The sequence below is a fragment of the Panthera leo genome, chromosome D4 (genome assembly GCF_018350215.1).
Source record: "Panthera leo isolate Ple1 chromosome D4, P.leo_Ple1_pat1.1, whole genome shotgun sequence".
Classification (NCBI taxonomy): Eukaryota; Metazoa; Chordata; class Mammalia; order Carnivora; family Felidae; genus Panthera; species Panthera leo.
In genome coordinates this window covers 90,487,341-90,509,718 of record NC_056691.1, presented here as the reverse complement: position 1 = coordinate 90,509,718, position 22,378 = coordinate 90,487,341, and the positions used below count along the sequence as shown (strand labels likewise).

Below are 22,378 nucleotides of genomic sequence, written 5' to 3'. Positions count from 1 at the left end.
CACAGAGGAAGCTGGGCCCCCAGAATCTTGCCCGCAGCTCGAGCCGTCTCAGGCCACACCGTGGTGCTTCTGACAATACAACTGCCTTTAAAGACGTGTGCATTTCCTACGAATCTGACTTCAGTCCTTCCCATTCAACAGTGGTCCTGCCTTCAGTTCGTTTCTAGACAGGCCCCTCTCCAGCTGGGGTGGGATGTGAAGGTTCCACGGGCAATAGCCTGAAGATTCTTAGACTCTCTCTCACCTGCCGGGGAGGGTCCACTGGCCACTGCCTGCAGTCCTCCCCGAGGTCCTAGCAAAGGGCTTAAGCTCCCTGTTTGATTTGACCCTGACCCCGTGCTCATTTCTTCCACTCATCACCCTGCACCAGGTCCCACCTTCTGAGTTACCACGGACAGCGGTTGGCCAGCCGTTGAGTTCCTGTGCGACCACTTTTCTGCCAGCCACAGTGCTCTCTACTGCCTTTCCCAACGCCCCTGATAGTTCTGCCATCTTCCCAGGCTTTGCTAGTGGTCGCCTTGGCACTTTCCCGTGTGCTGCCTGCCGCCCGGTCCCCAAACCAATGCCACGGGCTTGAGGTTTGTGAACATCAGCCCCCCATCTCTGGATTCCCCTTCCTGTTTCAGTCGGCTAGTGCTGCATAACAAAGGATCCCAAAAGTAGCGGCTGCAAAATGTGTACCTCATTTACCTGCATGGTCAGCCCTTGGGCTCCGTTCAGAAGAGAGCCTTGCACCCTGAACAAACTCCCCGTCATCGGAGCCCGAGACATTTGGGCTGGGCTGGGCTGTTCTATAGGTCTCAGCTGCTCTCTTGCACCTGTGGTCCGTTGGCGGGCTGGCTGGTGGCCAGACGATCGTGGTGAGGGCCTCGGCTGGGACAGGTCCCTCCAGGGTCTGTCACACTCAATCCCTGCCAGCCTGGGCTTCCTGCCACAGGGGTCTCGGGGCTCCAACTTCAGCAAGAACGGCAAGCCCCAACGTGCAAAGGCATTCAAGCCTCTTCTTACGTCCTGTTTCCAGATGCCCATCAGCCCAAGCGAGCCACATGGGCAAAGTCACCAGCGAAGGAGCAGGCGTATGAGATAGAAGCAGCCGCGGCCCTTGCTTGCGATCCACCACCCTGGGGTTCTGGCTTAAGCGGCCGTGTAGACGTGGGCGGGCGTACCTCAACGGGAATGGTAAATGGTAGACTGGAGCTGGTCCAGTTGGGGGCATTTTCGGTCCCAGGTACTTGCTGGGCATCTAATGCTGGACCTACTCCCCATTCCCAAGTGGCTTGCCCTTTATTCCTTCCAGGGACTGGCCTCTCCCCGCCCCCGCCCAAGCCCCTCGGCCCTCTAGGCAGAGCTGATTTGGGTAAACACCTGACCCAAGGACAACCAACCCACAGAGTGGTCTGTGACCTGTGGCTGGGCGTCTGGGTTGGAAAGATGACCCCTGCCAGACAGACTCCCTCCCTAGGGTCTGAGCTCGAGCACCAGAGACAGAACTGCTGGCTGTGGGGGAGCCGGGGGCCAAATGTTTGGGGTGCAGCAAAGGCGGGTGGTCGGGTGAGCCATGCCGGACAGGTGCCCTGGAGAGAAGCTGGTCAAAATGAGCGATGACCTGGGACGCTGGCCCAGAGAGGGCGCAAGAGCTGCCTTAGGATAAAGCCCAAGCTCCTGTGGGCCTCAGTCCTCTGTCCCTGCGGGGTCAGCCCTTGGGCTCCGCACCCTAAAGGAACAAACTCCCCGTCACTGGAACCTGTCTGAACAACGCGGTGTTCCTTCTTTTCCCTCCTCCTCCTGGAAGACAGGGGTGGTCTCCCAGCGGTCCCGGACCTCACGGCCATCACCCAAACTCATTATCCAAGCAGCCAGCCAGCTGACCTTTCTAGAACACAAACAAGAACCTGCCATCTCCCTCCCCAAACACTCCTACGTCCATAGACCTCATCGGGCATCTGATGCTGGACCACCGTGCTGGAAATTTCCTCTCCACGGTCTGTGTCCACCGTCCTCCCTCCCCAGCCTTGGGTTCCAGGCTCCCTGCCCTCGTTTGGGCTCCACCAGGGGGGCTGGAAGTGGGTGATTCACTGCTCCTCCCCAGTCTCCACACCCCTGTCACTAATTGAAGGTTTACTACTAAAGCGATGTCACGCGGTTGTCTCGGTGACCGAGGGTGGTAGGGACTCGTTGCCCTAGGGCACCCACTGGCCATCGCCCATGGCCCCACAGCCACAGACCAGCTGTCTGGGGAGGCCGGGCCAGTCTCGGGGGGTGGGGGCACACTCTTGTCCTGTGTCCCCACAGCCCAGCCCTGTCCTGCAGGGGCTTTCTCCTGACTTCCAACTGACCCTTCCATAGCAGAGTAGATGGAAATGGTTGCCCATTGTAGGTGCTTTTAAGCCTCTTTTTAACAGACCTGCTACCTCTCAGATTTTCCACCAGAAGCCCCCATTACTTTTCGGCAATGCAATACAAATATTTTAGCAGACTAGACGTTAAATCGTTTCCCCCCCAAGAAAGATGCTCACTCCGGACCATGGCCTTCTGGGCCCGTGAGAGACCCCACAGGGCACACGGCCACGCTGTCCAGATGGATTTCACTTTTGCGAATACAAACAGTAATCCAGGGGGATTTACTTTTCGGGAATTACTTTTGGGAGAATGGTGTGAGTCACCAGGCAGGCTGTGGGTGTCAGCTTGAATGCAGGGCTTGGCAAAATCACCCGGGACTGGTTTCCCCGAGGGGGCCGTGACGGCTGCTGGGCGTTGTGGGAACGGGAGCCAGGGGCCTCCAATGCAGCCTGCTGAGTAAGCGGGGTCTGGTCTGCAGGACAGGGACTCACAACAGATCATCTCCAACGCCGTGGGGTCGTTTCACGTAGCTGCAAGGGTGGGTGAGCATTTGGGAGGCTGGCTGCTCCCCCAGCTCGTCTGTGCGCCTTGGGTGTCCAGGCAGCAAAGGGGTCCTCTGCACAAAAGAAAGGCATGGCTCGGACAGCGATCTGGGAGGGTGGGTGGCTCTGTCCCTGCTTCTGACCCCCAGGGCCATCCTGTAAACCTGCAGGGGAAGCCATTCCTCACCTGGTTGGTGCCTCCGATCTTAGAAATCAAACCCCGCCTGTCTCCCCACCGTGGGAAGGGCACCGACTTCCCTTGGATAGTAACAGCCCTTTGTCCTGTTTTGCTGCCACCCGCAGCCCCAGGGCCTCAACCAGGAGCCCACAAGCCAGGTTGTCAGTAGAGCTGGCCCCTTGCTCTCCCAGAGGCCACAAGGCACTCTGGAACATCAGGAGCCAATCCAGCCTTGCCTGAAGCTGGAGCAGCCTTGCTCAGAGGAGGCCCGGTCCCCTGGGGCCAGCTCCTAGCCTGGAGCCCCACAGCTGGAGGGTCTCACCCTGGTCGAGCATCGGAAACCACTGGGAAGCCCTGAGCCCCTCGCCCAGAGCTTCTGATCTGATTGACCTGTTATGGGTCAGGCTGGCCAAGGGCAGAGCCTACCATGGGGGAGATTCCCAAACAGGTCTGCACACGGGAACCCGGGGGGACAGCAGTGATATGTGGGGCTCGTGGCCCCCCCAAACCTGAATGTCCCTGCCCCTCTGCCCCGGGGCCCCAGTGGGGCTGCTGGAGCCAGAGCTCGAAGGAGGGAGGGAGGGAAGGAGGGACTTTAGAACTTCCTAGATGTTTTGGGGACTTTAGCCTCGGCTCCTTTCTTACTGTCCCTGTGACTTCATTGCCCTGTGGGCCTGTAAGTTCTTCATAACTTGGGGGTGGGGGTGGGGCAGGGTGTCTCTCCTTTAGCGGCCCGAACACCACTCTGCCAGCCCCAAAGAAGCCCCAGGAAGGGGGACCCCAGCATCTCTCCCTGAGGGGTCTGCCCAGCACACGGGGGACCCTCTGGCCCCCCCAGCTTGAGGACACAGGGCTCGTGTGCCCCCACCGGGACCACTTTGGGAAACAGCTGGGCAGTGTCTTCTAAAGCTAACATACCGTATACAATTCCACCCCAGGCGTGCACGGCTTACAACAGCCCAGACGGAAAACAGCCCGTCTACCGGCAGCCGAGCCAGTTATAAAAACGGTGGCATTTCCATGCGCTGGAAAAGACACAGCACAGAAAGGAACCCACTTGTGACACGCGCAACGTGGGTGGGTCCCCAAAACATCACACCAAGTGAAAGGAGCCAGGAGTAAGAGAATAGCACCGTGAGATCCTATTTATACGACCTTCTAGAACCTGCAGAACGACAAAAGGCGGTCGGCGGCTGTCTCTAAGAAAGTACCCAACGGGGATCTTTTTTACAAATCTGCATCTAATTGTGGCCCTCCTTCATCAAAACTCTCCAAAATCCTTCTGGCCAACTCGGGGACAATTTGAATAACGACAGCAAAACTGACAGTAACTCAGTATGACACGTAAAATAGGAGTCACGGGTCCAGGGGCGCCTGGGGGGCTCCGTCGGTTGAGCGACGGACTTCAGCTCAGGTCATGATCTCGCGGTCCGTGAGTTCGAGCCCCGCGTCGGGCTCTGTGCTGATGGCTCAGAGCCTGGGGCCTGTTTCAGATTCTGTGTCTCCCTCTCTCTCTGCCCCTCCCCCGCTCATGCTCTGTCTCTCTCTGTCTCAAAAATAAGTAAACATTAAAAAAAAAAAAAAAAGAGTCACGAGTCCCTACTTGCAGAGTCACGTCGAAGGGAAAGACTTCCTCCTGCAGAACGAAAAGTGGTAAAGACAGACGACGGGATAGGCAACCGCCGTCTGACCAACGTCACGGTCTAGTTTCTTCCTGGCGAGAATCATCAACGGATGCCAACACCGGTGGGCAAAGTTACGATGAGAAGCAGGATGTTTACGTCGTCCCGAAGTTCGGCGTCTCCCGCTCCCTGAGACTTGCTCGCGGCGAAAGTGAAAACTACGATTCGCGCCTGACGCCTCCCTGCCCGAGCGGTCGGCAGGGACTGGACAGATCGACACCTGTGTCTGCTACGGTGCAAGCCCGCTTCTGTGATGATTCTGATCACAGGGACGCGCCCGAAAGAGGAAACAATCCAGGGCTTGCCGGGAACTGACCTCTTCAGAACCGTCAAGGTCACAAAGACAGAAAGCAAGAAAGGAACGGAACCGAAGTGAGCAGGAGAGGCGTGCAGTTAAGGCAACGAGTGGCCTCAGGGCGTCCGGGGCCACAAGAGCCTCTCCTGTTTGTTGCCAAGGACATCGCGGTGACAGCGGCTGTGGTGCCATGGTGAATTAGCCTTCCTTGTTCAGTGAGCAACCTACATACCTGTACGTGGCCACCCTGCCCAGTTCAGCAGCCCAGGAAGGGAGAGGAACTCTGATCCTGCCCCTCTACCGCTGGAAGCTCGTCGGCAGCTTCTCACTGCATTCCGATGTGCCTGGATGTGCCCGGCTCCGAGCTCCCCCAGCCTTAGCCACACTGTACTGGCCAATGTCACCTCACCGATTCCCCATCCACCGTGGCTCTTGGGGAGCAGGGCTGGACTCTTACTTTTGCCGCATTGCCAGGCTGTGGCACCCGGGAGACACCAAGCAATGCTTCCTGAGTCCGTTTTCACTTTCTGCTAGTACCTGCTGGGTTCCCAGGGACAGCCTCCACTCGATGGGGCAGCAGGGAATCACGCACACAGACGAGTGCCGTCTGTGCTGGGAAGGAAGGTGCCGGGCCTCAGGGAAGCCTTCCCCGGGACAAACCACTGAACTGAGGAGACACTGGAGCCATTCTCTGCTCCTTAGGGAGTGCCTGGTGCCACCTCGGGGCTCCCCGCCACCCCACACACACACACACACCCAGCACTTTGTGCACAGGCCAGGGAAGGCGTGGGGATCCCGCCCAGCCCTTTCTGAGACCCCACGTCCACGGACCAGCACCCGAGCCCCCCACTCCCCCCAGCCCCTGGCCGCCACCACCCTACGTGAGGGCTCTAAGACGTCCCTGAAGATGACGGGCTGCTCACTTGAATGAGTTCCCTGGCTCTGCTGTGCTCAGCCCGGGGCTCCTGGGTGGAGGTGGGGAACGTCCCCTCGGAGCCCGCGTGCCCCCTTCCCTGCAGCCCTGTGCGGAGCGCAGAGGAGCAGGTTTTCATTCCAGATCCCAGCTGAGGGCGAAGGGGGAGCCGACACCTGCTGGGCATGTCCTTGCAGGACTCCTGACTGCTGTCCATCAACCAGCCTCGGGGGTCACTTTGGGGGAGAGTGTAAGGCACTGGGCCGCGTGAGCTTGCCCCGGCCCGGCCCCCCAGGACACACGGGTCGAGCCTCCGGAACTTTGATTTTTTTTTTTAACGTTTATTTATTTCTGAGACAGAGAGAGACAGAGCATGGACAGGGGACAGTCAGAGAGAGAGGAAGACACAGAATCTGAAACAGGCTCCGGGCTCCGAGCTGTCAGCACAGAGCCCGACGCGGGGCTCGAACCCACAAACTGTGAGATCGTGACCTGAGCCGAAGTCAGATGCTTACCCGACTGAGCCACCCAAGTGCCCCCAAAATACATAAATTTTAAATCTGACATTTCCTATGCTGCCCAGACCCCCTGTGGGCCGAGCCACAGCCCGAGGGACACTCCCTGCCCGTGGTCACCCCCTGCCCAGAGGTGACCCACGAGCAGTGGCCTCTGTGCATCAGTGTAGAGGCCGGGCCTCTCGCCTCCACTGGGCCGATCCCCACTGCGTTCGCAGCACAGCCCCACCACCCGGCCTCGGGAGCCCGTCCCGGAGTCCCCCGCACATCCTTCTCCTGTCCCAGGGCTCGTCGGGTCGGAGGCGTCGGCCTGCCGCTGGCCTTTGTCCCTTTCCCTTTTCTCAGTATGTTTTTCCTGCCCGGAAGTCGGGGGGACCCATCCTGGCCCTGAGCCCCCGGTGCCAGCGGGCCCTCTGAGGAGAGGACAGGAGAAAACTCCCCAACACCGCCCGGTCAAGGTCTTCATCCACTTTATTTTCTGCCAAGAACCAGAGCGAGAACATCATTTTTTCTGTCGAATCCAGAATTGGAAACTATCCTGCTCTGCCTTGAATGAATCGGAGGTGACGTGTCCTCGTTTCCCACTTAGAATGCACACCGGGTCCTGTGGAATAATTGCATCCCGGGAGGCTTACTTTGTGCCTTCACCTAGGCCGTCACCGTATAAACAGGCGGTCTTAGAGTCGCGCTGGCCTCTGCGATGGCGATTAGCAAATGGGGTAAAATTCACCCGAAGGCGGACGCACCTTGACCCGCTCTGGGGGGTGCAAGGGCAGACCTCCTTCCCTCCCAGTGACCCTGCTGCTGGTCCTCGAGGCTCTTTTGCTTTGATGAGCCAAGAATAGTCTTTGTAGAGACCCGCCTGTAGGAACCGTGTGAGCCCGACCTCAGGCCAGAGTGTCAAAGTGGGGCCGATGCATTTTCCGTTTCACGCAGGGCAGGGACACAGCAGCACTCGGGCCCACCACCTGGGTCTACGCCTGCATCCCCAGGGCCTCCGGGGACTGTCAAATGTCCTTGAGTTGGGGCGGGGTGGGGGGGGGGTGTCTCCTTCCACATGAGTTCCTTTATGAGACCATCATTAACTCTTGAAAGGAAAACAGCTGTGGATAAAGGACCCCGGCTTCTCTACCAGCACTGACCCTGGTCTCTGGGGTCCCCAGCCGTCTCCCTGGAGGTGTACAGAGAGTAACAAGAAGTTTCCTAGAGATTCTCTGCTCCCTTCACAGAAGGGCAAACGGAGGACCAGAGGAGAGCGGTGACGCGCGTGGGCCCCAGGGCCTGACCAGACGCCCCGCCACCGCTGTCCCCATTCCCACCGTGGCCCACCTAGAGGAGAGCACAGCTACTGACTGTCCTTCCAGAAGCGCTGGGCCAGGGCTGAGCAAAGCTGCCAGCGGCCCCTCCTCCCCTGGGGGGACAATGGGGGGGGGCTGCTATTGCAAGAACACTGGGGAGGCAGCCCGTGGGCTGATACCGGGGGACCTAAACCTGCACAGTCAGGAGCCTGTCTAGAGGGGTAATTCGAGTCCCCAACACCGAAGCCCACACCTCTCATGACAGGAGAGTTCTGGTAAACACAGACGTCTCTCTTCTCATTCCTCCCATGGAGACCTGACGATTTGCAAGAGGTTAAGCTTCCCAAAGTTAAGAACGTGTGTGTGTGCATGCATGTTTGTGCGTGTGTGTGCATGTGTGTGAGCATGCATGTATGTGCATGTGTGCATGCCTTGTGTGCATGTGTGCGTGCGTGTGCATGCCTCATGTACATGTGTGTGTGCGTGTCCGTGCCTCGTGTGCATGTGTGTGCATGTGCGTGCCTCATGTGCATGTGTGTGTGCGTGCCTCGTGTGCATGTGTGTGCATGCCTCATGTGCATGTGTGTGTGCATGCCTCATGTGCATGTGTGTGCGTGTGCATACCTTGAGTGCATGTCTGTGTGTGTGCATGCCTCGTGTGCATGTGTGCGTGCATGCCTCGTGTGCATGTGCATGCCTCATGTGCATGTGTGTGCGTGTGCATGCCTCGTGTACGTGTCTGTGCATGCCTCATGTGCATGTGTGTGCGTGCCTCATGTGCATGTACGTGTGCATGCCTTGTGTGCATGTGTGTGCGTGCCTCATGTGCATGTGTGTGCATGTGCATACCTCGCGTGCATGTCTGTGCGTGTGCATGCCCCGTGTACATGTGTGTGCGTGTGCATGCCTCATGCGCATGTGTGTGCATGCCTCGTGTGCATGTGTGTGCGTGTGCATGCCTCGTGTGCATGTGTGTGCGTGTGCATGTCTCGTGTGCATGTGTGTGCACATACATGTGTGTGCACGTATGCATGCCTGTGTGCATGCCTCTGTTTGTGTGCATATGTGTGCGGATCCATGTTTCTGAAGGTCATGCCTTTGGTCAGAAGTGCAGAAAGTACTTTCCCTTTCAAGAGGCCGCTTCTTCCCCATCATACGCTTCAGCCTCTCCTTTCCACAGAAGGCCTTGACTCACGCCCCCCCCCCATGTAGTAAACAGTTCTCTTATTTTGAAATGTATCTATTAAACTGGTGAACCCCTAGGAAATCTTACCCTGGTAAGAGCTACCCTAGGCCTCATCCCAAAGGCAGAACCCAGTCAGGAAGTGATAGATTTGGCTGCACACACATTTAAAAATCTGTGCGTCACAAACAAAAAGTGAATTCCAAAGGTAAAAAGACAAACTGAAAAACCGATGTGATGCACACTAGCACAGGGTAGACACGGGCTAAAAGCCTTATTGTAAAAGAGCTCTAGAAGAAGAAAGAGACACACAGCCCAAACAAAACAAAAATGTGCAAGAGCACACACAGGCAACATTCTAAACAGCCAATAACAGCATCAAAAGATGCTCAACGTCGCCAGCAAAGAAATAAAAATCCAAGCAACAAAAGGCCTGTTCCCCAAGCCTGCCCGAGAGGAAACGGAATGTGCAGGGTGGCCAGCGGCCAGCAGGAGACAGAGGGCCATTTGCCCCCCCCCCGCCGTGGCGGACATGGTATCGCCGATTCCTCTGGAATGCATCCTGCCAAAATGCGAGGTAGTCTTTGTCCCAGCCCAGCGGCGTCTGTTCTAGGAAACCACCCTGAGTAGATACTCAGGCCTCTTCCTACACAGCAGCCCCCCCAGCTCAGCTACCCCGCGGTCGCCAGGGTCCAGGAGCAGATGACCCTCCTTCTGACGGATCCTCAGGTCACCGGCAGCCTCCCGCTGCGCCACATGCCTGGGCCATTCGCCTCCTTCATCCAACCCTCTGACATCACAAGAAGGGCGAGCACAGTAATAATAATAATAATAATAATAATAATAATAATAATAACTTATTATTAGTTATTATTGTTACTCTCTTTTTGCGCCTAGTTCATAAGCTAATTGGTCACACGTATAAGAGAAAACACAGTCTGTGTAGGGATCAGTACCACCCCTGATTTCAGGCATCCACCGGGTCTCTGAACGGACTCCCCATGGATAAGGGGTGGGGGACCACTCTGTCACCAAAGATGTTCATCACGGCACATATTTAAAAACCGTGAAGAGGGGCGCCTGGGTGGCTCAGTCGGGTAAGCGTCCGACTTCGGCTCAGGTCATGATCTCACGGTTCGTGAGTTCGAGCCCCGCGTCGGGCTCTGTGCTGACAGCTCGGAGCCTGGAGCCTGCTTCTGCTTCTGTGTCTCCCGCTCTCTCTGCCCCTCCCCCGCTCGCTCTCTGTCTCTGTCTCTCAGAAATGAATAAACGTTAAAAAAATTAAAAAAGAAAAAAAGAAAAAAGTTTATTAAAACAACTCACCAAAGCATTAAACAATGTTTTAATGGGTTTCTTGACACTTGGTCCCCGAATTCCCCAGACTGGAAAGACTAAAAATGCCCCACCCCCCTGCTTCTTCCCTGTCAGAAAAAGCCTCTGGTTTTTGTCCTGTCAACCCCCTGGAACTTACTAGACAGAAAACGATCCCCAGTTCACCCCAGAGGCAAGGAGTGCCCCAGGGGGGACCTGCACACAGATGGTAACTGTGTCTTCCTTCCCTTCCCGGGGTTCCACCCGCCCCCCCCTCCCCGGCCTCACCTGAGCAGCACCTGGAACACCAATGGCCTTGAGCAAGGACTCAAACATCAGCCCAAACCGCAGGGGTACAAGGTCCCATGGCCCGAGCAGAGCGCAGAAACAGAACTTGACTTAACCGTGGGGCTCTTGGGGCTGGCTCCCCTCCCCTCCCGCAACAGGCCACCAGGAACACCTTTTACCCCGTGTGTGTGTGTGTGTGTGTGTGTGTGTGTGTGTGTGTGTGAGCCCGCAGGAGGAACGGGGCTGCTGGTGTCCACTCCGCCCCCCACCCCACCCCACAGAACCCCAACCCGGGAGGCCAGGCCCAGGGCCCACACTCCCAGGGGCCCAGACCTGAGTGACTGAGCCACGCGTGCCTGGTGGGCTCCTACCTGCCTCTTCTCCCTGGGAGGGGGATCTGCCTCTCCTCAGCCTCCTGGGGCTCCTGATCTGTTAGCTGGGGGGAAGGAGTAAGCGCGCACTGCGAGGAGGCCACGGCCCAAACTAAAGGCGCAGGCAGCTGGCGGCCTGGGCAGCTTTCCCGGAGAGGAAGCCGGCCCCGGAGCAGGCAGCCTGGGGGGCCCTGGGGCCGGGCGGCCGGACGTCGGGCTCAACCGTCGCGCGCGGGAAGACGACGAGGACCGCGCCGCGGACCGGGCGCCAGGGACACGATGGACGCTCGTGGAGGAACTTCTAGCAACGCTGCAGCCGGTCACCACGGCACCGACGTCAGGACGGAGGAGCCAGCGAGCGCCGGCCTCCGGCCCGCCCCTTCGGCTGCCAACCTTCCAGCGTTTACGGAGCGCGCGCCCCCCGCGCCGGCACCCCGGGGACAGGGCGGCCCCCAGCGCCGGCCCCGCCTCCGGCAGGGCGGGCGTGGGGGGGGGGGGGGGGTCACACGTCAGCCACCCCGAATTCCCCGGCGCGGGGGGCGCCCCGGGCCGGAGCGAGCCCGGGCGTGCGGGGCGGGGCGCGGGCGGCGCGGCCGGACGCCGGGCGGGGGGCGCGGGAGTGGGTGTGGGGGCGCCCCGCAGCCGGCCGGCAGGTGGGCGCGCGCTAGCGGGCGGGGGTCCGGCGGGCCGCGCGCCTCCCCCGGAACTCGGCCGTGCCATTCCCATGATGCCCAGCCACCGGGCACGGCTTCCGGAGCGCGGCCGCCGGTAGGTCCGGGGAGGGGGCGCTGCCGCCGCCCGCGCCCGCCCCGCCCCGCCCCGCCCCCGGCGCGCCCGCCCCCCGGCCCCGCGCGGGCACGCCGCCTCCCCCGCCCTGCCCTCCAGTCCCCTCCCCTCCCCTTCCCTCCCCTCCCCTCCCCTCCCCTCCCCTCTCCTCCCTCGCTCCCCGGGGCGCGCGCGCGCGCGAGCGCGCGCGCGGGCGGCGGGCCGGGGGGCGGCGAGGCCGGGGCGGGGCGAGCGCGGCCGGGCCGGGGGGTTGGGGGGGGTGGGGAGGGGGGCGGGCGCCGGGCTGCCGCCCGGCCTGGGTCGGGGAGCGCGTCCCCGAGGCGGCCCGGCGGCCCTCGGAGCCGGCGGCGCGCGGCGGGCGGGCCCAGGTGCGCGCAGGTGAGGCCCCGCGGCGGGCGCTTCCGGCCTGGCCGGGCTCCCCGCCCCGAGCACGGCCGCGGGCCCGGCCCTCGGGCGGAAAGGCGACCCCGCCCCGCGCCCCGCGCCCGGCCGCGGCTTCCGGGAGGGTCGCGGGGCCTCGGCGGGGCCTCGGGCCGCCAGCGCATCCCCGGCGCAGACCTGGGCGGAGGCCGGCCCCGCCCCGCGGGAGGTGCCCGGGCTCCCCTGGCCGAGCGCCCCGGGGCCGGGCCCGCTGGGAGGGTCTCGGCCGCTGCGCCCCCGGACACAGGCGGTGGCCCGGCAGCTTCGCGGGAGAAGAGGTCGTGGCGACCCTGTGGACCCTCCTCTCCTGGCAGGCCCACGCCCACTTGCCTCCCCCCACCCCCAGGCCCGCCTTCTGGGCCTGGTACCCTGACCCTCACCATCCTCCCCCACGAGGGGAAGCTGCCACCTGAGCGGGAAGGACAGGAGCTGAACCACTCTTTGGTGAGCCGAGAAATGTGCTTGGGGGCATTTGGTGCAGGGAGCCAGACTGTTCAGAGGATAAGCCAGCTTCTGTCCTCCGCGCCCCCCTGGGGTCTGGCATCCACACTGAGATGCCCGGGTGCCCCCCCCACAACGCGCTTCCAGCTTTGGCACCGCGTGGCTTTGGGGTGCAGGGCTGGGTGGCCCCACTGGCCACCCTCCAGGCCTGGTTTGGGGCTCTCGGGGTACAGGGTGGCTATTTGACAAAGCTTCGGCTCACAGTTCTCTCCAAGTATAGTTTTGGGGAGTTTTTCCGAATGATTCATCTTATGTAGTTGATTGTTTTAAATACGCAAGCTGTCGCTGGAGATTCCCTGTGAGTTTTTTACCTCATTCTCGCACTAGGTGCTTTGACAGTTCAGAAGCCTCCTCACTGGGAGTCTGAGCTCTCTACAGCCGTGCAACCACGGGAACACGGTGAACACGGGGAGACCAGTGTCTGTCCTTCCCCCAGCTATGCTACGTGGTATGGAAATCACTGCAGCCCAGTGCCTTTGGGTTCGTTGCTGCGCCCGCTTTTAAAAATTGTATTGCGGCTTAAGTAGTTAACATTCTTGATATAGACTCTTCAGAGCCCGAGGCTGACGCGAACATCTCATGATCTCTATCATTTTGCTGAGGCAGCTGGAATAACCCCCACTGCAAGGTGGGCACAGACTCCCCTAGCCAGTGAAAGAGCCCTCTCCCCACCCTGTCGTCCCCACCGGTCTGTGACCCCGGGAGCCTTCCGGGAGGGTGATGTTACGTGAGAGATTTGGGGCCGCAGTGGGATGCCGGGGTCTGAGAACTGGCAGATAGCTTCACATACTTCCTCTGGTACCAGATCTGTAGCCCAGGATAGTTGTGAATTAGCTGTGATTAACTGTCTTTGGTCTCAGGGTTAAGTTTTTCCAAAATTCAATTTCAAGCCCTTAAATTAATGCTCTTTCTAAAAAAAAAAAAAAAAAAATCTGTACTAGCTGAAGTTTCGGCATCTGAATTAGACGTTTCTGATTTTCTTTACCCTGTGGCAGTCAAAAGTCTATTTTAAAAGTCGGTAAAGGAATGGGAAGGGGGGAGGGGAGGGGAGGAAGACCTAACCCCTGAAATGCTTTACAAACATTGGCTCCTGTGTTATCCCACCGAACCTGGCCTTGAGAATTTCAAGTGATTGCAATAAATGCTTTTACGTAATAGTTTCACTTTGGGGACACACGAATCAGTGATAGTGAACGGCTTGCTTCTGAAGCTGTTGTGCCCTCTGGTTAAGTTGCACCTGTTTGGGCAAGTCTGTGCCTAGGTTGCCGGCCACGCTTTTCTTGGAAAGGACTGTGGTGTGTAAATACAAGATGATGTGCTCGTCGGGACGGAGGCTCCTGGTAGAGAAGGGTCCATGTTAAAAGCAAAGCAGATACACAGGCCGGTTCCGGTCTGTCCACTGGGGTTCAAAGGCGGTGACAGCCGTGCCCGGCACTATCCTGGGGTGGAACTCAGTTTCCCTGTTGCTGTAAATGCTGCAAAGCTGTCTTGCATCACAGATGTTTTGCATTCTAATTGGGGGGGGGGGGTGGTCAGAAATCAGGGATCAGAAAAACAGGTTAGGAATGACCAGTTAGGTGACGTGTCTTGTATTTTCTTTTTTTTTTTTTTTTTTTTCAACGTTTTTTTTTTTTTTTTTTTTATTTTTGGGACAGAGAGAGACAGAGCATGAACGGGGGAGGGGCAGAGAGAGAAGGAGACACAGAATAGGAAAGAGGCTCCAGGCTCCGAGCTGTCAGCCCAGAGCCTGACGCGGGGCTCGAACTCACGGACCGCGAGATCGTGACCTGGCTGAAGTCGGACGCTTAACCGACTGCGCCACCCAGGCGCCCCTCGTGTCTTGTATTTTCTAAGCGACTCTCTACGGTGCCCGTCACATCCCCCTCTGCAGCGGTCCCTGACCTTTAGCGGAAGGGTGCTTTGCAAACAGGTCCTCAGAACCGCTCCCAGGACCAGCCCAGCGGTTCCGCTGACGCAGCCACCCTCGGTCCGAGATGCGGGAACCGGAGTAACCACGCAGGATGAGAAAGGGCGCGTGACAGCGTGTGGGATGGCTTCTCTGCCGATTAGCAAAGAATGATATCAGCCCATGAGACCGCCTGGCAGTTTTTAAACAAAAAGGCTGTAGGCTCTGTGGCTCTTTAAAGACTGTCTGGGGAATTCGTTTTTTCATTGCTCACGGCACATAACTTTTTATTTCAGGGGCTTGTTTTCCACATGGAGAAGGAAACTATCCGCGAAGTCACCCTGAGCTTACTTTCACACAGTCATTCTTTTTAACCTGCGGAGACGCATACGCGCACCTGATCCCGTCGGCACCTGTTGGCAGCCTTTTGCGGCAAATAACACCTCGCTTCCCGCGCAGAGAAGACGGAAGGCCGAAGCAGGAACGCAGGACGGGGAAGAGACGCTTGCGGGGGCCTCGGTGTGAGCCCGGTGCCCATGGCTCGGGGGCGGGTCCTTCCGCGCCTCCCCCTGCAGCTGCGCGGACCGAGGCCCAGGAAGCATGAGTGACCTCCCCCCCGCGCCCCCGGCTCACCCGGCACCGGATTCTGAGCCGCCTCTCTGGACTCCAGCCTGGCGTGCCGTTTCTCCGTGGCCGCGTGCGCCAACAGAGTTGCGATGACCCCCCCTCTTTCCTCCCAGGATGTGAAACGGGCAGAAAAATAAAGAGTCGCCTTTCCGCACGTCCCTCCCCGCCTGCTAGAATGTTTCTCATGAACGCCCCTCCTGTGGTTGCTCTCCAGTCGAAATGGGAGGCCTTTGGCACACCCGGGGGCTTTAGGTTTCCCGGGGGCTTCGCAGAGCCGCACGAGGGCGTCGCGAGTGCTTCGGTGAGTGCCCGAGTGCAGATGGTCATTAGCACGCTGCAGAGCCACGAGGCCGCTCTGGGCATGAGCAATGAGCTTGCCCTGCAGAGAAGCCAGAGGGCAGAGAGAGGCCGGGACGCCAGGCTGGCCGCCAACCCCGCGTTTGCCGCCTGTGGGCTTGCTGCCGATTTTGCCCCCTCCAGGGAGGAGGAAGCTGCAGCCTTTGGCCCCCTGGTGCTGGATTCGGACAGCGACGATTCCGTGGACCGGGACATCGAAGAAGCCATCCAGGAGTACCTAAAGGCCAAGGGCGGGGCCGCCCAGCCGTCCGGGGCCGCGGACGGGGGGAGGCGGTGCAGACCAGAGGTTCCCCGGAGTAGCGCCCCGACGGCCCCGTGTCCCCCGAAGCTGGCACCCAGCTCAGGGGGCGCCCCTGGCAGCCGCGTGCGAGCCGGCCGGGACCAGGGCTCCGCCTCCCCGGTGAGCGTTAGCAGCGATGACTCCTTCGAGCAGAGCATCCAGGCAGAGATAGAGCAGTTTCTGAACGAGAAGAGACAACACGAGACCCCAAGAGGTGACGTTCCCGTGGACACAAAACCAGACCCCGGCGATAATCCCGCCAGACCGGCGTTTAGGTCCAGCAAAGAGCTGGCGGTCAGGGCACACCATGCACCGGGTGTGACTGAAGCCTGCAGGGATTTTCTCTTCCGGAAACCCCCCAGGCTGTCGAGGGTGAGCACGCGGCCCCGAGGCCTCAGGTCTAAGGCGGCTGTGGAGCCTGCGGAAGCGGCCCAGAATAAAGGTACCATCAGGAGGAGCGCGGGCCCCGGAAGGAGGGCGAAGCGACCCAAGAGCACGGCCCCGGTGCCCGAGGCGTCCGGCTCCAGCAGTGACGATGGCATCGAGGAGGCCATCCAGCTGTACCAGCTGGAGAAGAGGAAGGAGGCGAGCGGAGACGCGCCGCAGAGAGCGCCCTTCGCGGAGGGGAGGGGGCCCGACCCTCCCCCACGCGGCACAAGCCACTCCACAAAAAGTGCCTTGCCCGAAACCCACAGGAAAACACCAAGCAGGAAGAAGCCGGCGGCCCCGAAGGCCGTGGACCTCCGCCCAGGTGGCCCTGCCCCTGACCCCCCCTCCAGGCCCCCCAGGGAACCCAGAGCTGCCGAAGATGAGCTTGCCGAACGGCCGCCGTGCGGGGCAGAAACGTCCGCCGAGCTGATGTGCGCGGAAGCGATCCTGGACATTTCCAAAACGATCCTGCCAGCCCCCGTGGGGGGCGGCGAGAGCCCCCCGCCTGCCAGCCCGCTCTCCTACCCCCTAGCCCTGCCTGCCCGCTCCGACGGGGACAGCAGCTCCGTGGACAGCAATGACAGCATCGAGCAGGAGATCCGGACGTTCCTGGCTCTGAAGGCTCAGTCGGGGGGTTGGCTGGCCACCACGGAGAGCCGCCCACAGTCCACACAGAGCCCACCGCCGTCGCCTGGCCCCGGGGTCCCTGTCTCCAAAACGCTGGGCCTGTCGCTGAGCTGCAGAAGGAAACGCAGGGGAGGCAGCAACGCTGTGCGGCCGTCCACACCCAAGAAAACAAGAGAGATGGTGCAGGAGGGGGCCCAGGCCGCAGACCACGGCCCCGGGAACGCGCAGCCCGGCCGGGCCCCCAGGACGGAGGGCGAGACCAGGGGCCAGCCCCTCTCCTGCAGGCCACTGGAGCTGGGCGAGCAGCACGGTGGCCCGGACGCGAGGGGCAGCGGGTGGCCCAGCCACGGGAAGGCGGCCGCGGTGAGGAGCACCGGGGGAAGGGGAGCTCGGAGGACAAGAGCAGCTCACTGGACAGCGACGAGGACCTGGACACCGCCATCAAGGACCTGCTTCGGTCCAGGCGCAGGCTCAGGAGGAGGTGGAAGGACCCCAGGGCCGCGTGCAAGAGGAAGGTCAGGTTCAGCACCACTGAGACCCAGTGCGTGGATAAACTCGGGGGCTGCCAGAAGGACTGGAAAGACAAGAGCCCTCCTCTGTTGAAGAGTTGCCTCTCCAAACCCAAAAAAGACAGCAGAGAGAATCAGGTGAAAACAACTTTGAGCGTCTCCTGCAGGGAAACGGAGAGAACGCGGGCAGACGGCACGGGGACCGCGGACGCGCCCCCGGTCCTCCAGTCAAGGAGAAAAGCGTCCGAAGGGAACTCGTTCTGCGGTGACGCAGAAGCCTGTGAACTTCAAGGTGCGAGCCCCAGTCCTGGGCCCCCGCCCGATGACAGCAGCTCTGTGGACAGCGATGACAGCATCGAGCTGGAGATTAGAAGGTTTTTGGCCGAAAAGGCCAAGGAGTCCGGGAGCGGTTCAGAGGCCCTAGGAGGGGGCCCCGCCGCCCCGGGCACACGGAGCATGCCCAGGCCCGAGCTGCCATGCCAGAAGGTGTCCACTCCCGCCCTGGCCCTTCAGCCCGGTGTGTGCACACAGAGCCAGCGGGGCAGGGGTGGCCCTGGGGGCACGGGGAGGGCCTTCCTTCCAGGCGGGAGGAGCGGCCCCCTGGCAGAGCAGGCCTGCCTCCCTGCGGCCCTGGCCAGGCGCACCGGCACGGCCGGGGCCCTGTCCGCCAGAGGGTCGGCTGCCGGTCGGAGACTCATTTGCACTCACAGAGATCAGAGCCCGCGAGGGGCCGGGGGTGCCAGAGAGCGAGCTCTTGGCCCGCCGCCCACTCACGTCGAAGCTGGCGTCCGGACGGAAAGCCCCGGTGCGGCCTTTGCTGTGACCACACGGGGCCGGAGCCCGCGGACTCACAAGCAGGGAGCGGACGGCCTGGGGGGCCCCCAGACCGGCCTCGCCCTCCCGTGGGCCGACTTCGCCCACCAGAGTCGGCTGCAGAGCGCGTGGGCGCTGAGCCCAGAGGGCAGAGAGGCCGTGTGGAGAGGGGGCCTCGGGGGCCAGAGAGACCAGGGGCCGGAGGGCCAGGACCCCAAGAAAGGCCTACCCTTCGCAGGCTTCTCCTCACTGCTGTCCACACAGTTATTCCACTTCGGGAAGAGTGTCTCCTGGGGGGGGAAGCAGGCGGGAGTCTTTAGCCCGCCCCTGAGTCTGCCCCTGCAGGGCCCGTCCTTCTCGGCCTTCAGAGACACGCCGGCTGGCCACAGCCCCGTGTCCGGAGGCTCGCGCCTGCTCACGAAGAAGGAGGGCGGACGCTGGCCCAGCCGGAAGTCACAGGCTGCGTGCACCCTGCACGCCAGGAGGAACTCGGGCTCTGAGGACGACGGTTTGGACCTGAGGTACAGGCGGAGGGCCGTCGGTGGAGAGGACGAGGCCCGGGAGGCCGTGGGCAGCGACTCGAGCGAGCTCAGCGACACGTCCGTGGAGGAGGGCGGCGGCCCAGCGGCCAAGGGCAAAGCCCTCCAGCCCTGAGGACGCGTGCTGGCTCTGTGTCCTTGTGGGAAGCGCGTCTGTGTGCGCCCGCTGCTCGCGAGCCTGGGCCCGGAATGGGAAGGCCCCCTGCGCAGCCCCGTAGACGGGTAGGCCCGCCGGGAGCGGTGGTGTTATTTAACAGATGTGTCCTGGAAAATAGGGTTTTTGTAGCCTTTTTGTAAATTATTTAAAGTGCTGTAAAAAGTATTTTTGGAAAATGCTGTTGTTTGGTTTTGTAGGGCATTCCTAACTGCCGCTTTCTGTGGTCTGTGTGCGAGGCTTAGATTAGCGGCCACTTGGCTTGGCCGTCACAGCCAGGGCTCAGGTGACCCTGACCGCCAGTGTGGCCGCTGGAAGGGTCTGGCCGTGCCTGGGAAGGCAGCGGTGGACGCCCGCCCTGAGCGTCCCAGAAGTGCCCCTGGAGGCTTCCGTCGGGAAGCTACTGGACAGCTCTTGTGACCTGAAGGCCGCCGGTCCCGCGAGGCCAGGGCGAGTCCTCTGAGCGCTGCGGTCGCCGCCTCCGCAGGAGAACATTTCAAAGCACAACGGCCAGCGGGCGGACGGACTGGCACCCGAGCCTGTGTTGTTTAACGTCCAGCCCTGTTCAATTCCTGTGTGATTCTAACAGCCCAATAAAGCCCTTTTCGTATGGGAGCCACTATTCCTCGTCGTCAGTCACGGTCTGGGAAGGTGACGTCCCCTGAGCGTGCCCTCCTCCCCGTCGGCACTCGGGAACACACGAGACCGGGGCCGCTTTCCTTGTTGTGGTGCCCAGACGTCTGGAGAGCCCAGGATGAGGCCCAGTACCCTCCAGGGACCAGGGCCTCGCCAGGGCGTGCCCGCACACTCACTCATTCACACTCACACACACACTCACACACTCACGCACTCAGCAGGTGCGCCAGGCGGCTTCCCCAGGGCCCGCCTCCCCGAGGCACGATGGGCCTGGGCCGTTGCCTGCGCTGTTGCGAGTGGGGGGGAGGCCTTGCGGAGGGGGAAGAGTGTGGCTTTCCGTGCCTCCTGCTCAGAGGCTGCCGGGGAGACAGGAGGGGCTGCTGTCGCGTGGGGTGGACGCTCAGCGGTCACGACGTTGACGTGCAAAACGTCCGGCAAACGTTTTTGTCTGCGGCCCTGAGTTTTACGACTCACTGTTGCATTCAGCTGATGGACCTGGACAAGGTTTGCTTTGCAGCTGAGTTTAGTATTCAGACGTGCAAGTGAATTTTCTACAGGCTTGTGCACCCTGGGGTTTAGCGACGGCCCCTTCTGCACCCATAGGCCGGGGAGCACCCGTGGGCCCTCAGCCTGCAGCCCGCCCTCCGGCCCGCCCGACACCTGCAGGGGTCCGTCCGCCAGCCCCGTGGCCGGCTCTTAAGTCGCTTTGGTGCCCCCCGGAGAAACAGTTCGTGTGATCCATGCTTTACATTTAATTTTGAAGAAGTGCTTTTAACACTTGGAAACGAAAATCAGCTTGTTTTGTATATAGGAACTGGGTTTTTTTTTAATGCAAATGAGTCCAGCCCTGCTTGTAAATCTGCTTAAGCAGCTCGTCTTACCCAGAGTGGCCTTTGTGGGACGGGATGGTGACTAGAGGACCCTCCTGTGCACTTAGCTCTGAGTACCCCCTGCCCCTGCTGCTTGCTGTCTCCTCTAGGCCCGGCACCCTTCACGCATGCCTCCTTCCTGCCCCCGGGTTCCCGCGGCCTCTGCGACACTGACCCCCATTCTGCGTGGGGCACCGCTGTTCACACACGCCTTGTTCTGACACACACCAGGCACAAGCCTGCTTGGGCTGGTCCCTCCCAGGGACCCCGTGCCCTAGGTCAACTCTGGCGCACGCTGGGGCCCAGGCCAGAGGTTCCCCCCGCACCATCTCTGGGAAGGGGGCCGTGGTAGGGTGAGTGTGCGGGACCTGACGCCACAGCCCTGAGTAGCAGTGTCCAGGGAGCTGCCGCACGGGGTGCCGAATGTGCACCCACCTCTGCGGGCAGGGGGACCGTGTGTTCCCAAATCAAGCCTCGCTTCCGGGGGAAGGAGGGGTCTGTGTGCCTGGGGCCAAAGGTTCATTCATTTAATGCAAAGAAGGAGAGAGGCCTAATGGGCACAGTGGGAAGAGAGGTAGGGAGGGGAGGGAGGGTCCCGGGGGTTCAGACGTGAGGTCCATCAGGAGAGGGAGGGTCTCCTACAGCCAAGGCTCACTCCCTCCTTTTATGACTCAACATCTGAATTCTCGGCAGGTTTCTGGAGCTGAGACACAGTCGCCTCGGGAAATCGGGCCCTAAGTTTAAGTTCTAGCGCCTTCTCTGCTCATATAAAAAGATGAAAAGTATTGCGCCCTTGCTCCCCGCCCCCACCGCCCTCCGAACTAATTTCAGGGCCTGTTTAAGGGACCCAACATCCACCCTGCAAGCCACCACCGGGTTCGCTCCAGGGAAGGCGGACCCGGAGCGGGAAATAGTCTGTTATTTGCAGAGTCTTTGGGTTTCTGCCATTCGGTGCCCTGGACAGACGTTCTGCCCAGTGTGGACGCATTTCCTGTGTGTTTGGAACCCTGTGTTCTCACCGACTGCGACCGAGAGACAAAGAGTTACTGATGCGCATGGAAATACGTGTTCAGCGTGCGAAGCCGCTGCCCTTCACCCCACCCGGCAGCCAAGCAGCGGGGGCCTAGTGACGCCCCGGTTCTCTGCGTCGCGTCTCGTGGTGGAAGGAAACAGCCCGACCCGGCCAGGCCTCCTCGTGGGTCAAGACAGGCTTTCCTGACGTCACAGTCAGGAAACACAGAGATGCCGTGCTGGCCTCTTCCCTAACTGTTCTGACGCAGAGTGAGGACTTTGAGAGACGTCAGGATCGCGGCCAGGGAGGGACGGGGTCCTTCCCGTGATTCGGGCACCCGGCCCCCGCGCGTCCCCGCGGCCTTCCGTGAGACCGTCCACCTAAACGCTCTGCGTCTGCCCTCAACACATGAAGATTCCTGGTGGAAGACGTGCCAAAAGAGAAGTTTATAGGCACCGGAGTCCCCGTAAGACTTGTGTGCAGCGTCGGGGCCAGGGCTGCGGGGTCCCCTGCCCGCGGCCACGCCTCCCCAGACGCACCCAAGGCGGGCTCCGCGTCGGGCAGGCCTGGGACTCGCCCCAGGTGATGACGTCAAGGTCCTCCGAGAACCCAAGCCAGCAGACGGGGGTGCGCCAGGACGAGGACGCCGGGAGCCTGAGCTGGAGACGCTCCCGCTCTCGTGGGAAGACGGGCATATATGTTCTATCAAAGTTATTTCTGGTTTCCATCTTCCCAGACATTCATTCTGCTTACAATGCACGTAGAGTGTAGCTTTACCTCACTAGCATCTCTGACAGAGCAGTTTATCGGCCGTGACGCGTCAAAGCACCCAGCACCTGTTAGGATGCCCAGGTCTGGCGATGTCGGCTCCCCTGGCACCCCCAGCCGGCCGCAGGGGCGGCCTCTCCGAGCGTGGCACTCACCAGCTCCGACCAGGAGGAAAAACGGCTATCTTGCCAGCTAACTTTGCCCTTCCCCGGAGTCCCCAACCTGCTTT

At 60.9% G+C, this 22,378-nt stretch overlaps 1 protein-coding gene across 1 annotated transcript; it reads left to right on the top strand.

Annotated features, from left to right (window-relative positions):
* Nucleotides 1-11,601: 11,601 nt before the first annotated feature.
* PPP1R26 (protein phosphatase 1 regulatory subunit 26) lies at nucleotides 11,602-19,472 on the top strand. The gene is given in 5 exon segments (XM_042913486.1): nucleotides 11,602-11,684; nucleotides 12,951-13,071; nucleotides 13,169-13,251; nucleotides 14,826-17,126; nucleotides 17,129-19,472. Coding segments are annotated over 2 exon segments (3,492 nt in total). The 5' UTR covers nucleotides 11,602-11,684; nucleotides 12,951-13,071; nucleotides 13,169-13,251; nucleotides 14,826-15,331; the 3' UTR covers nucleotides 18,826-19,472.
* Nucleotides 19,473-22,378: the final 2,906 nt, after the last annotated feature.